This window comes from Puma concolor, chromosome B4 (genome assembly GCF_028749965.1).
Source record: "Puma concolor isolate L17-30 chromosome B4, mPumCon1.1.hap2, whole genome shotgun sequence".
NCBI lineage: Eukaryota > Metazoa > Chordata > Mammalia > Carnivora > Felidae > Puma > Puma concolor.
The window spans coordinates 8,545,890-8,560,452 of record NC_141673.1 but is presented as its reverse complement, the minus strand read 5'-3'; the positions used below and the strand labels follow the sequence as shown (position 1 = coordinate 8,560,452).

At 43.2% G+C, this 14,563-nt stretch overlaps 1 protein-coding gene across 6 annotated transcripts in view; it reads left to right on the top strand.

Annotated features, from left to right (window-relative positions):
- ADSL (adenylosuccinate lyase) overlaps positions 1-14,563 on the top strand; it is a 17,753-nt gene extending 3,190 nt beyond the window's left edge. For 3 of the 6 annotated variants that reach the window (XM_086712204.1, XM_025927034.2, XM_086712203.1), the window contains exons 2-14: positions 26-101; positions 843-1,046; positions 2,726-2,770; positions 3,515-3,594; positions 7,262-7,433; positions 7,645-7,691; positions 8,449-8,539; positions 8,938-9,007; positions 9,154-9,301; positions 10,997-11,087; positions 11,723-11,812; positions 12,581-12,757; positions 14,285-14,563. In XM_086712204.1, coding sequence (XP_086568330.1) covers positions 882-1,046; positions 2,726-2,770; positions 3,515-3,594; positions 7,262-7,433; positions 7,645-7,691; positions 8,449-8,539; positions 8,938-9,007; positions 9,154-9,301; positions 10,997-11,087; positions 11,723-11,812; positions 12,581-12,757; positions 14,285-14,371 — 1,263 coding nt within the window. In that variant the 5' untranslated portion in view covers positions 26-101; positions 843-881 and the 3' untranslated portion in view covers positions 14,372-14,563. Of the gene's footprint in view, positions 1-25; positions 102-842; positions 1,047-2,295; positions 2,430-2,725; positions 2,771-3,514; positions 3,595-7,261; positions 7,434-7,644; positions 7,692-8,448; positions 8,540-8,937; positions 9,008-9,153; positions 9,302-10,996; positions 11,088-11,722; positions 11,813-12,580; positions 12,758-14,284 lie in introns of those variants that run through there. The other 3 variants (XM_025927032.2, XM_086712205.1, XM_086712207.1) reach the window with 2 other exon arrangements.

Here is a 14,563-nt window from a genome sequence, read left to right as displayed (position 1 = left end):
CATTCTTAATTTTCATTTCTTGAAGTAAATCTGTCTGGGTCAAATGTAAAGCTGTGGCCTGGATCCCACACCTGGGGCACTTACATGCCAAGCACTAAGGGGTAAGCAATAAATATAACAAGGCTCTTCTCTTGTGGAGTATACATTGTAGGGGGAGGGACAGGCTAATGCATTTGTAAGAAATGTCATGTGGTGATAAGTGCTCTAAATAAATTTAGGCTAAAGGAATAGAAGAGTGACACATAAGAAGAATATTTCACATTGGCATCAGGAAAGACCTCTTTGAGGAGGTAACATTTGAGCCCAAAGACCAGACTGTGTGAGCCAGGAAGAGATACAAGGGCAGAGGGAACAAAGATCAGAATTGTTGAAATATGCAAAATGTACATTGTTGTATATTTTGGTGTTTACTTAGAATGTAACTTACCATGATTCATTAAGAAAACCTTGCCCTTCCCCACCCATGTTCTTTTAGTTGCCCCAAATCTTAATTTAAGAACTGGGAGGTGGGGGGCGCCTGGGTGCCTCAGTCGGATGAGCATCTGACTTCGGCTTAGGTCATGATCTCGTGGTTGATAGTTCGAGCCCTGCGTCAGGCTCTGTGCTGATGGCTCGGAACCTGGAGCCTACTTCAGATTCTGTCTCCCTCTCTCTCTGCCCCTTACCCACTCAATGCTCTGTCTCTCTTACGTCTCAAAAATAAATACAAACATTAAAAAAACAAAATTTAAAAAAAAAGAATTGGGAGGTGGGACATAAATGCTAACATGAACCAATGTACTTCTCGGTGTCACTTCAAGTCATTGTGACGCTTGAGGTATTTTGTTTTGCCTGTTCTGCAGACGTTGGGTTTGCCTATCACAGATGAACAAATCCAGGAGATGAAATCAAACCTGGACAACATCGACTTCAAGATGGCAGCTGAGGAAGAGAAACAGTTACGACATGATGTGATGGCTCACGTGCACACGTTTGGCCACTGCTGCCCAAAAGCTGCTGCTATAATTCACCTTGGAGCCACCTCCTGCTATGTTGGAGATAATACAGTAGGAACCTGTGTTTTGTTTCCACTTAGGACTCGGTCTTCATAATGGATTTATAAATTTTATTTGATTTTTGTCTAGTTATAGGAAGTGACTCCATAAATCTTTAGTTTTAGGGGTATCTTAACACTGAGGAATTTTCTGCTTTTGTTATCCTTCCAATCTAAACTGTAAGCCTCTCATGACCTCCATAAAATAAGACCTGCAGATACTGTTTCTGCATTGGCTGTTTGGGCATAAGCCAAGGTCTTAGCGTTTTAGTGGCAAGGTAATTTTCTTTCCGAAGTCCTTTATAACTCTTTGCCGTAACGTCTGAAAAGAAAGAATTACATTATGATTCTTACGTGAAACTTAATTAGCAGAAGCAGCTTATCCTCAAACATAAAAAAGTAATATCTTTCATGAAAAGTAATAATTTTCCTAAGAATTTACCAAGTGCTTGGTACTATTCTGAGCACTTTGTGTGTATGACTTCTTGTATTCTTCACAAGAACCGTGAAAAAGGTCCTTTTATCTCCATTTTTAAACAGCTTTTTGAGGTGCAGTTTACATGCCATAAATGTACCCATTTTAAATGTGTGGTTCAATGAGTTTTAGTAAATTTATGCAGTTCAGCCTTCACTATGCTCCAGTTTTACAACACATCCCTCACTCTGAAAAGTTCTCGTACCCGTGTGCAGTCACTTCCCACTCCTGCTTTCCAACCCAAACAACCGTTGATCTGCTTTCTTTCTCTGTAGTTTTGCCTTTTCTGGTAATGTCATAGAAATGGAATCAGAATATGTAGTCTTTGGGATCTAGCTTTATGATCCCTGTCTCTGCAGATGAGGATACTTAAAGAGAAGTTGAAGAACTTGCCTAATGTCACACAGCTAGATAAGAATCAAGCCCAGGGAGAATGGCTCCAAAGCTGTCCTCTTAATCATGCTGCGCCCGTGGGACCAGAAGTTTGATTCCAGATACACTTCCAATTCAGAAAGAAGCCACTAATTTTTAAGTTGCCCCAAATGCTTTCAGTCTCAAGTGGTACCTAATAAAAGGCATCTGTATGTGTATTACTCACATAATAGAAGAAGAACAATCCTTTCTCATGGGGGAATACAGTTTTTTTTGAATACCCACTGTATTGTATAAGTTGGGCTCAGCAATTTGTATTGGAGTTGCCTGAAACACATCTCTTATTTTCCTCAAGAACAGCTTTAAATTTCCTAAACCTTGATGTTCTGGTTCATGTCTTTTTTGTTGTTGTTAGCAATGGTAGATGTGGAAAAAGGACAAAAGGCTAATGGAATGTGCCCCATGGAAGCTTCTCAGATACTCAGGCACTCCTTTTGGAAAGATAGAAAGCTGGTTGACCTGGACATCTTCACAATATTCAGGATGAAGGTTTGCCCGTAACTGTTTTCCCGTCATTTTAGTTACCACATAAATTGGCCTTTAGGAGTATAAAGGTTTTGTTCCTTAGAGATCCCAGAAGTACTGCTCTCTAGGTTGATGTGCTTTTAAAATAGTAATCTGAAAAGAACAACTTCTGTTAGCATCTTCTGAATTGCACAGAGGGTTGCTAATAGTGAGGTAGGTGGCTAGCTGAGAAACCCAGTGGTGATGGCCAAAAAGTATTGTGTAATAATATTGTTTGGGCAAAGCTGTTTGATGTGAGACCACTGCATTTTCCTTTGCAGGACCTGATTATTCTCAGAAATGCATTTGACCTGCTTTTGCCAAAGGTAAGGAATTGGTAGAAGTTTCCTGCCAGCCCTGGATTCCCCATGATAGGAGATGGGCACCACTTACGAATAAATCAATGCAATATGAATATAAATAGATTATTCTTTAGTCAGGTGAATGATCCTATATCTCATCTGTAGAACGAATTGTCTTTTTGAGTTAAAATGCTCTAAGTGAATCCTTTTTAAAATCTAGCCTTTGGGGGCCCTTGGGTGGCTCAGTCGGTTAAGTGTCCGGCTCTTGGTTTCAACTCAGGTCATGATCTCAGAGTTCATGAGATTGAGCCTCATGTTGGGCTCTGTGCTGACAGCGTGGAGCCTATTTGGGATTCTCTCTGTCTCTGCCCCTCCACTGCCTGTGCTCATGTGCTGTCTCTCAAAATAAATAAATACCTTTAAAAAACAAAACGTAGTCTTTTAATAAAGGCAGTTAACCAGGAGCATGTTGTTGACATTGGGTCAGATTCATGATTTTGTCCTGTTTTCCCTGCATGAGCATGTTAGTGGTCTTAAAATTGTGCAGAATAAGTTCATGACTTTTTAGATAGTCAACTCACTTATCAAACATTGGTTGCTCTTAAATCTTCAAGGCATTTTGGGATACAAAGATAAAAAGATAATGTCTCTGCCTTCCACAGGCTGGAGATCTAATTTTATATTAAATTGTCTGAAAGTTTAGTTCCTGATTATATAACGAGCTTACCCTGAACTCACCCTGTTTCTATCACATGGTCTTTCTTACAGCTTGCCAGAGTGATCTCTCGGCTTGCTGACTTTGCTAAGGAACGAGCCAGCCTTCCTACCTTAGGTTTCACACATTTCCAGTAAGTGATGTGATTACTTCTCGGGATTTGGGCTTGTTGGTATGCATTTGGCTTTCATTTCTTCCTTCAGTTTCCCTTCTCCACGGAAGCTGGAGGTGAAGAAACTCAAAACATAGTTTAAGGGGTGCCTGGGTGGCTCAGTCAGTTAAGCGTCCAACTTCAGCTCAGGTCATGATCTCGTGGTTCATGAGTTCAAGCCCCATGTTGGGCTCTGTGCTGACAGCCTGGAGCCCGCTTCAGATTCTGTGTCTCCCTCTCTTTCTGGCCTTACTCCACGGTTCTGTCTCTGTCTCTTTCTCAAAAATGGATAAACACTTAAAAAAATAGTTTAAGCAAATAACTTAGGATGCTTATGAGGAATGAACCTGGTCCCTACCTTAAAAGCTATACTGGTGAGAGTTCATTTGGGGAACATTAGGAATTACGGATCAAGAGCGTTTGAAAGTATTCATGCTCATTGATTTAGTAATTCTGTTTTTGAGACTCCTACTGAAGTAAGTAATCTAAATTATGCAAAAAGTCTTACGTGCAAAGATCTTTGTTAAAATATTGGTTATGATAGCAAGCACCGGAAACAATCTAGCTGTCCACAATAAGAGAAGAATTAAATGAGATATAGTATATTCATAGGCTTGAATAACATGTAGCCGTTAAAATGCTGCTTATAAGACTCATATTGTGGAAATGTGCGTAGGTTACTGTTTTGGGATAAAGACAGCATATGAATTGTACAAAGATTGGAAGAAATTACACCAAGATGTAAATATTAATTACTCTGGTTTATGAGGTAAGAGGATAATTAAATTTTTCCCTATTTTGTATTTTTGATGTGTAAAATGTTCAAGTATTTTTATAATTACCAAATAAAATCCTTTTCAAAGCAGATAATGTCATTTTTGGAATGCTAGTAGCAGGTTTCAAGTGATGATTTTTGAGCAGTGGTGTGTTAGCATCTGCCTTACATCTTGGTGGGATATTGCTATGGCGACGAAGATACTGTGTCCTAACATTGAGGAAAATCTGTTGAGTCTAATCTTCCTTAAAGTTAGGGCCTGCACTTGTCGCAGAAACCTGAAGAAATTGTTCATGAGGACTCAGTGCAAGGTGTGTTGGGGCTGGCCATGACAAATGTTGCCTCGTGCTGGCTCCCTAGCATTACCTGAGTCACGACTCCTCTTCCTCTCCTGTGAGTACTGGAGAGTTGTGGGCCTCCCAGTATTCCTTTGGGGGTAGCGTGACGAGAGAGGTATCTGCTGCCACGGTTAGCAGGCATTAAGCACTCAGAATATGGTATTGGTGCATGAGATCACATCAGTGTGGGTCAGTTCCTGCAGTCAAAGGGAAGCAGCTTTGGGGCACCTGGCTGGCTCAGTCGGTAGAGCATGTGACTCTTGGTCTCAGGGTTGTGAGTTCAAGGCCCACGTTGGGTAGAGTGCCTACTTAAAAAAAAAAGCAGCTTTATTGAGATACAGTTCACATACCATAAAACTCACCCTTTTTAAGTGTACACTTAGTGGGGCGCCTGGGTGGCTCAGTCGGTTAAGCGTCCGACTTCGGCTCAGGTCGTGATCTCGCAGTCCGTGAGTTCGAGCCCCGCATCAGGCTCTGTGCTGACAGCTCAGAGCCTGGAGCCTGCCTCAGATTCTGTGTCTCCCTCTCTCTCTGCCCCTCCCCTGTTCATGCTCTGTCTCTCTCTGTCTCAAAAATAAATAAACATTAAAAAAAAAAGTGTACACTTAGTGGTTTTAGTATATTTACAGATTTTTAGTATACTTACAGATTTATTTACAGTCACCAGTATATAATTTCAGAATATTTCCATCACCCTTCAGAAAACCCATACCCATTTAGTTATTACCATTCCCCCCTTACCTAGCCCCTTGCCATCACTGATCTATTTTCTGTCCATGGATTTGTCTCTTCTGGATATTTTATTTAAAATGTTTTTTTAGTGCTTCTTTTTTGAGAGCTAGAGGAGGGGGTGGCAAGGGGCAGAGAGACAGGGAGACAGAGATCCGAAGCGGGCTCCGCACTGACAGCAGAGAACCTCATACAGGACTCGAATCCTTGAACCATGACATGAGATCATGACCTGAGTTGAAGTCGGACACTTAACTGACTGAGCCAGCAAGGCACTCCTCTGGACATTTTATTTAAATGCAGTCATAAAATATTTATCTTGTTATGACTGGCTTCATTCACTTAGTGTTTTCAGTGTTCATCCATATTGTGGCATGTAGCACATTCATTTCTTTTTGTAGCCAAAATGGTGGATATACCAAGTTTGTCCATTCTTTAGTGTGATAGACATTTGGGTTGTCTCCACTTCGTGGCTATTGTGTACAGTGTTGCTGTGAACAGATCCATGCAAGTCCATCCATTCATTTCTTTGCTTGTACCAGTAATCTGTTAGCAAGAGTTACCTAGAAAACTACCATGAAATTAATTTGGGGATATATCGTCTCATGATGTGCCTTCATGTTTGCCCACGGTTCATACTGTTAGCCTGATAGGAGAGAGAATCCATTTGGAATGAGCTAGGTCATTTATTGGAACTCCCCATCAGGGCACCTGGGTGGCTCAGTTGGTTAAGTGTCCAACTTTGGCTCAGGTCATGATCTAACGGTTTGTGAGTTCAAGCCCCACGTTGGGTTCTGTGCTGACAGCTCAGAGCCTGGAGCCTGCTTCAGATTCTATGTCTCCCTCTCTCTCTGCCCTTCCCCGCTTGCACTCTGTCTCTCTTTCTCAAAGATAAACATTATAAATATTAAAAAAAAAAAAAAACTCCCAACATCATAGCAGTTTGTTCTCATTATTATGCTTTATGTTCAGAAACAGACCGGCAATGAATTGATTTAGACTTTGGACGGGGAGCAAAGCCATTAGCTGTTAGGTTAAGAGTCCTTGGGTTATGTATGTTTTAGGGTTGTTGTCCACAGCATGGCTGCTTCCTTATCAAACCTTGTCTCCTCATAAAGGCCTTCCTTTACCGCCAGTCTAGAGTGGCATTCTCCAGTGTCCTCATCATTTTATTTTTCCATATTTCTGATAAAAAAAATCAACGGTCACTTTGTTTACTCATTTCCACTACAACGCGAGCTCCATTGGACAGGAACCTTGTCTGTTTTGTTTATTGTTGTTGTTTTTATGTTTGTTTATTTTGAGAGACAGAACATGAGCGGGAGAGGGAGAATCCCAAGCAGGTGCCATGCTCAGTGCAGAGCCCAGTGTGGGGCTCGATTCCACCACCATGAGGTCTTGACCTGGGCCGAGATCAAGAGTCGGCTGCCCAACTGACTGAGCCAGCCAGGTGCTCCTTGTTCACGGTATTTTCAAAATATACATGAGTATATTTGACTTGCCAAAGCCTGGGGACAAACAAAACAGGCGTTGTCCCTGCCCATATATTGCCTCTTGATGATAAAGAAAGAGCTATGTTAGGAGATCTTAGTTTCATAAGCATGAATATTTGTAAATGACATTGAATCATAACTATTGCTCACTTGCTCACACTTCTTCACTCTGGTAAGAGACAGGTCTCTCTGTCTCTTACCTGAATTCTTCCTCTTTCCAGGGGTAGCAGTAATTGTTTGAAGAGGGAGTGAAGCTTTTATGAAGTAAGTCCTTGGTTTGAGACTTGTGTGTGTCCTCTTTGGGTCATTTTCAGGCCTGCTCAGTTGACCACAGTTGGGAAACGTTGCTGTCTCTGGATTCAGGATCTTTGCATGGACCTCCAGAATTTGAAGCGTGTCCGAGATGACCTGCGCTTCCGGGGAGTGAAAGGCACCACAGGCACTCAGGCCAGCTTCCTGCAGCTCTTCGAGGGAGATGACCAGAAGGTATTCTGAGAGCAGCAAGGGAACATGGAAGCTCAGTGGTGCGGGCACCAAGGACAAAGCTGACTTCTAGGATGGGCGGAGAGATGGATCCTGGGATGAGTGGAGTCTTTGGATCGAAAGGGGCACCAAGGATCGAAATCAGGGCAGGACATTGAGATATTCTCATACTGGTCACACCTGGATTTCTATAAGGATGTCTTTTTCTTCCAAGGTAGAGCAGCTTGACAAGATAGTGACAGAAAAGGCAGGATTTAAAAGGTAGGTAAGTGGGAAAGGTGTTGGCTTCCCTGTTAAGTGATGGAAGGCCCGTGTTCAGTGTACCTCTAAATTTGACCCTTTTTCTTCCTTTGTTCTTCTACCCGTTTCCTTTTTCTTTTTCTTTTTCTTTTTTTTTAAATGTTTGTTTTATTTTTGAGAGACGGAGCACGTGCAGGGGAAGGGCACAGAGGGAAGGAGACACAGAATCTGAAGAGACCCCAGGCTCCGAGCTGTCAGCACAGGGTCTGACGCAGAGCTGGAACTCACGAACTGTGAAATCATGACCTGAGCCAAACTCGGACGCTTAACCGACTGAGCCACTCAGACATCCCTACCCATTTCCTTTTACCTCCTGGGTTTTATTTTTGTATTGTCTAGATTCTGTTTTCTGATAATCTATAAGGAAGAAGGAAATAGTCTTACCCATGTTGAGGTCGCCGATGGATTCATCTAAATCTGACCATTTCCCTTGAGGGCTGCCAGGCTCCACCATGGCTCCTTCTTGCAGGCATTTCCATCGGGCTGTGAGGACACGGGTGCACAGGACCACCCTTCCTTCTGGGGCATGGGTGTTAGTAAAAAGGGTGGAAGAACAGTTTGTTCCAGGAGCAGATTATCAGTGAGGTCATCTGGGCTCCGTGTGACTCAGTATACCAGTGAGACCAAGCTTTTGCTCAGGGTCGGTTTTTGCTCATTTGTTTGACATAGTCACATTTTGAAATATTTTTATGTACGGCTCTTTTCAATTTATTTCTAGGGCTTTCATCATCACAGGGCAGACCTATACACGAAAAGTGGATATTGAGGTGCTGTCTGTGCTGGCTAGCTTGGGGGCATCCGTGCACAAGGTGAGTGGTGGCAGCAGTTTGTGGGGCTGGGATGAGAGCTTTGCACAAACAGAAGGAATTGGCCTCAGAGCTTTGTTCAGTCGCATCTCTCAAGAGATGTCAGACTTCATTTTTCACCATCTGGGGCCTGTGGGTGAAGCCTCTTAAGGTGTCTTAAAGGACAGGACTGAATTCTGCGTTCTCATTAAAGTTCATCTGGCGTCGTCTTTCCGTGCTGTCTGCAGCCATGTTTCACAGAAGTGTTTCCATGCTCCTTTACTTGTTATCCCTGCTCTTCAGGAGCCTGGAGAAGTCTGAATGAGATACTCTCCAGGATCTGTTGGGGAGGTGAGCTCACCTCCATCAGCCTAGCCCCTACTCCCAGAGTTCTGCACATCGTTGTGGCCCTTTCCCCCCAGATTTGTACCGACATACGACTCCTGGCAAACCTCAAGGAGATGGAGGAACCCTTTGAAAAACAGCAGATTGGTGAGTGTTGTGTGGAGACCTGGGAGCACCACAGAAATGCCAGGGGGCCTGTGGGCAGGTGTTGACAGCTCGCCCAGCAGCGTGCCTGGGCACTCATTGTCCTCTGAAGTCTCTCTGCCTTTGCTTCTCGTCCTTGTACGTGGCAGGCTCAAGTGCGATGCCATACAAGCGGAACCCTATGCGCTCTGAGCGCTGCTGTAGCCTTGCCCGTCACCTCATGACCCTCATCGTCGACCCGCTGCAGACGGCATCTGTGCAGTGGTTCGAGCGCACGCTGGATGATAGTGCCAATCGGTCAGTAAAAGGGGATGCCGTGTACAGTGAGTTGTGGGGAGGACCAGAAGAGGAGCCTGGAAGCAGAAGGATGTTTTGAGCATCTGTGCATTTCCTCCTTGTCCCCACAGAGCATGGAGTCTAGCAGGGAGGCAAGAACATACAAAGAACAGTATGATGAGTGTAGGAACAGAGTGTGTATGAGATACGCTCTGTGTGAGCTAAGGGGCAGTCTAGGTGTGGGGGTCAGGAAAGGCTTCACAGAGGAGGTAATGCTTTAAGACTCAAGAAATCTAGGCATTTTTAAAAGACCTTTAAGACAGGATTGGAAGCATATATACAAGCATAAAGGCGGGAGAAAGAAGAGGGAGTTACTAGTATGGGGGAGTAAAGTCTGTGTGACAAGCAATGAGGTAGAACATGATTATGGATCACAGCTAGTATATGATGGTCTCTGTAGGCCCTGACAAGTTCAGTTACTGTGCTGGAGGTAGGTAAGGTGTCAGCTGTGACGTCTTGCCACAATTATATGGTGGTTCGGTATGAGATGGGTCAGAAGTAATTTGTAGCTGTGAATAAGGTACCAACATGCACATGGTTTTCTGCTTACTTAAAATTTTTATTTATTAAAAAAATTTATTTACGTTTATTTATTTTTGAGAGATCGGGAGAGTGTGAGCAGGGGAGGGGCAGACAGAGGATCCAAAGCAGCCTCTGGACTGACAGCAAAGAGCCTGATGTGGGGCCTGAACCCATGAACCATGAGATTGTGTCCTGAGCCAAAGTCAGATGCTTAATCGACTGAGCCACCCAGGTGTCCCTAAAGATTTTATTTTTAAATAATCTCTATACCCAACATGGGGCTCAGACTTATAACCCTGAGATCCAAGAGTCACGTGCTCCACCAACTGAGCCAGCCAGGCACCCCTGTATATATACTTATTTAAAGCAGAGTCACGTTATTCTGGTTTGCTTGCATTGTATTAGAATTTGAGTGGAAAAGGATATATAGTTAAGCTAGTTCTCTGGGATCTGTGTGTAATCCAGGGAATAAGGCATTTATGAAAATAAGACATGTGAACCCATTCAGAAGTCAGCCATTAAATATTTTTCAGCAGGGTGTGGCCTAATCATATGTGCCTGCTAAAACACCCTGCAACAATTTGGAGAACCAGTTTTAAGGGGATATGGATCTGGTCAGGACAAGTTAGGAGGCTATTTTTAAAAATTGAAGTCCATACTGGCACGGTGCTCATGTGATTAGAGAAGAAGCATGTGGGTATAAAATCTGGCAGATTGGCCGGCCTTGGTGGCTGATAGGAGTGAGTGTTAAGATCGGTGATGGGGTACAAGTGCCATTTACTGAATATGGGAGCCACAGGGAGAAGAGGAGTAGGTTTGAGATGGTAAGCAGGAGGCAATGGAGAAGTGACTGGATCCAGTTTTGGGTTTGAGGTACCTACAGACCAACCAGGTAGAGCTTCTCCAGTTTGGTATGTGAGCTGGCTTTTAGGCAGGTGGTCTGGACAAGGGGTGATGGATTTGAGAGTCATCAGGATATTGGGGGTAGAGCCCAAGTCATGAGATTAAAGGAAGTTGTCCAAGTAGTACACGTAGCATGAGAAGTCAGTACGGCAGCTTCTTGGGACACACCCTATATTTCACTGAAATTGATATTTGCTTAAAGAGATAACTGAACGGCTATTTGTTTTCTAGACGTATCTGTTTGGCCGAGGCATTTCTCACCGCAGATACTATATTGAATACGCTGCAGAACATTTCTGAAGGATTGGTGGTGTACCCCAAAGTAAGCCTCAATTAAAAAGCAAAATATTGGGGTGGGGGTTGGAATGTGGGAGGGTGAGTATAATCTTCTGCTCTGGAGTAAGTATGTTTGGTGATCTGCATTCTAGTCCAGTAGGAGTTGTTCCTAACCAGAGCTCATTCTTCAGGTTGTGACGTGGCTCTAGAGAACTAACTCTGGAATCCATAGACAACGTTTGTAAAAAAGAGAAAAGGAAATACTTTGAATTGGCTTAAACTGTTCATGAGCTTCATGAATCATCAGCTGTGGTGTGACTGGCAGAGCAGACTGTTTCCTTTGCCTGTTTTTAGGTACCTGAGGCAGATGGTTCGTTCCCATTATATACTTGGCTCTTGAGGTGGGGCACTGAAATTTAACAAAGTTGAGGTTTTATAAATCTTTCCAATGAAGCAACTTTTAAAAGTATATTTAAATTGCTTTTCCTTTTTTAAATGAGAATAATACTTTAAATTAGAAAGAAAACTGAAATGCAGATTGAAACGATCCATTCTACCCTCTGTCTTCATAGATATGGTAGTTCATGTCCTTCTCTGTATTTTGCTGGTCACAGTTGATCTCTTACTGTGTGTATGACTTTGTAACTGTGAGGCATCTTAGCCCTTCGTTCATTCTTCTAGGTAATTGAACGGCGCATTCGGCAAGAGCTGCCTTTCATGGCCACAGAGAACATCATCATGGCCATGGTGAAAGCTGGGGGTAACCGCCAGGTTTGTTAACCCCTTATGCTCCTGGATAAATTGAAAGGGCACCTTTAGTCCTCCTCTCCTCCCTTAAGAATGAAAGCATTTCTGTCATCTGCCCTCAGTCATGGTATTGGTACAGAACAGTGACCATATTCTGCCATAGAGCAGACTCATCTCTGGAGGGTGATTACGGTGAACTTGGTTTGTTAAAAGTGAATCACTTTATCACTTGTAGGAAAGGTCCACTCTTAGCAAAGGAATAAGGTCTGAATTTGTAATAGGAAATGATGGGAAGTGGGCACGACAGAGCACGTGGTTCACGAGCTGTTAGAGGAGCCAGCACAAGAGTCACTTGGGCGGCTCAGTCAGTTAAGCATCTGATTTTGGCTCAAGTCATGATCTCACAGTTCATGAGTTCAAATCCCGCATCGGGCTCACTGCTGTCAGCACAGAGCCTGTTTCGGATCCTCTGTCCCCTCTCTCTCTGCCCCTCCCTTGCTTGCTCTCTCTATCTCTCTCAAAATAAATAAACTAAAAAAAAAAAAAAAAAAAAAAAAAAGGCCAGCACAAGATGGGCATTTACTTCAGGTTCATCCTAGGTTATGTTCGGAGGGCTGAGATCTTGATGGAATTAGACTGTGAGGGGAACTTCCTCAGCCTGGGTGGGGAGTGGGTGGGTGGGCTTTGTGTACCAGCCATAGATAGACAGCATAGTTGTGGTATTGGATGATGGTTATGATGATCAGATGCCCTGTTAGTAAGTGAATCAACAATACCCCACTGTCTTCCTAGGATTGCCATGAGAAAATTAGAGTGCTTTCCCAGCAGGCAGCTGCTGTGGTCAAACAGGAGGGAGGTGACAATGACCTCATAGAGCGAATCCAGGCTGATGACTACTTCAGTCCCATTCATTCCCAGTTGGACCGTCTGCTGGATCCTTCTTCTTTTACAGGTCGTGCATCTCAACAGGTAAGCACCAGAACACTTCTGTGGCACTAGAAGTTTCCCCAAATGCCCTCTTTTTACACTGCTGGGCCACAGAACCTGGAATACAGTCTTTAATGTTTCTTATAAAATAAGAAGTCTGATAAAAATGAGGCTAGGCAGAAAGAATTCAGAGCAGGCTAAAATGTGAAAGTTTGGTTGTATTGAACTGCCTTATTTCCCCCTGTGGATTTCTCTGAATTTTCTTTTGGTTTGGAGCATGTGGTATAATGGACAAAGATTGGGTTTTACCCTCAGATCAGTCAGGTTCATTCCTGACTTCTGGCTTTCATTGGCTGACAGGATAATATGCATCTCAGGGTGCCTGAGTGGCTCATTCGGTTGAGTGTCCACCTCAGGTCATGATTTCATGGTTAACGTAGTAGGTCCCTGCATTGGGCTGACAGCATGGAGCCTGCTTGGGATTCTCTCCTTCCTCTGCCCCTTCCCTGCTTGCACACACACATGTTCTCTCTCTTTCTCTCTCAGAATAATTAAATAAACTAAAAAAATATATACATCTCATGAGGTGGTGGTTATGTGAATTAAAAGGCCTAGCACAGTGCTTGACGCGTGGTAGGTATTCAGTAAATGTTTATCATTTTTCCCCTTGGCCTTTTGGAGATTGCAAGAGCTAATTCAAAAACATTTACGAGTGCAGAGTGGGTGCTCAGTATGTATTCAGGTACTGTGCTTCATTCTGGGGCTTTAAAGATAATTCTCATCTTCAGGGAGCTCAAAACTTAGTGGTAAAGGCTTATAAAAAGGTCATTCATTATAATACCAAGCAGTACCTGTAGGAGTTGAGGGAAGCATATTCTTTTTAGGTATCACAAAGGAGAATAGGAGAGGTTGGGAAAGACTGTTGGAAGACTTGACATCTGAGCTGAATCTTAGGGAAAAGTAGGAGTTGGCAAGTAGATAGACATCCAACATGGGAGAGAAACTACAATCATTTGATTGTTGCTGGAGTAGCAAGTACCCAGAAGTAGTTACAGGATTTAAAGTTGGAGACAGACAACAGTTTGTCATTTCTCCTCAGATCACACTGGTGTTTTGGATTTGAGAGACTTAAACTGGAGGTTGGAGACCAGTAAGGAAGCTGCTGCAGGGGGCCAAGCAGTAGATGATGAGGACTTTGAGCCAAGGCAGCGGTAGATGCAGATGAGGGGAGAGATTGGAGGGCTCTTCAGGAAGTTAGAGCCTTGACAGGTTGAATGAAGATGAGAGAAGAAGCCGTGATGATTTCAGCTTGGGTACTGGGTGGACGATGATGAGACCAACTGAAAGGACAGTCTGGGCTCGTTTATGGGGAAACATGTAGGCATGGTGGGTTAAGCTGCCTCTGTCTAGGGAGAGATTTCTGACAGGCAGTGAAGAAATTACTCAGTGGTGGGGTAAAAGCTTTATCAAATTAGGTCCCAGTGATATAAACTGACTTTGAAAAAAGCGTTAGCAAAATTTCCATCTTTACATTTTCTTTTGTCTCACATTTGCTTTTCTTTTTGGCAGGTGCAGAGATTCTTGGAAGAGGAAGTATATCCCCTGCTGAAACCATATGAAAGTGTAATGAAGGTGAAAGCAGAACTATGTCTGTAGCGTTGGAAAAGAATTAAACAAGAAGTCGTTGGCTTTGTTAACTTTTATTGCCAAGTCATAGAAGCCATTAGTTGAGTGCCTTATTTTACCTTAGGACGTTTTACCTGAAATTGATACAGCACTTTCTTGTTGGTGTGGTGCTTTCACATTTCTCAGCGTTTACGATGCAGGAATAAATTACGTTGAATTGGA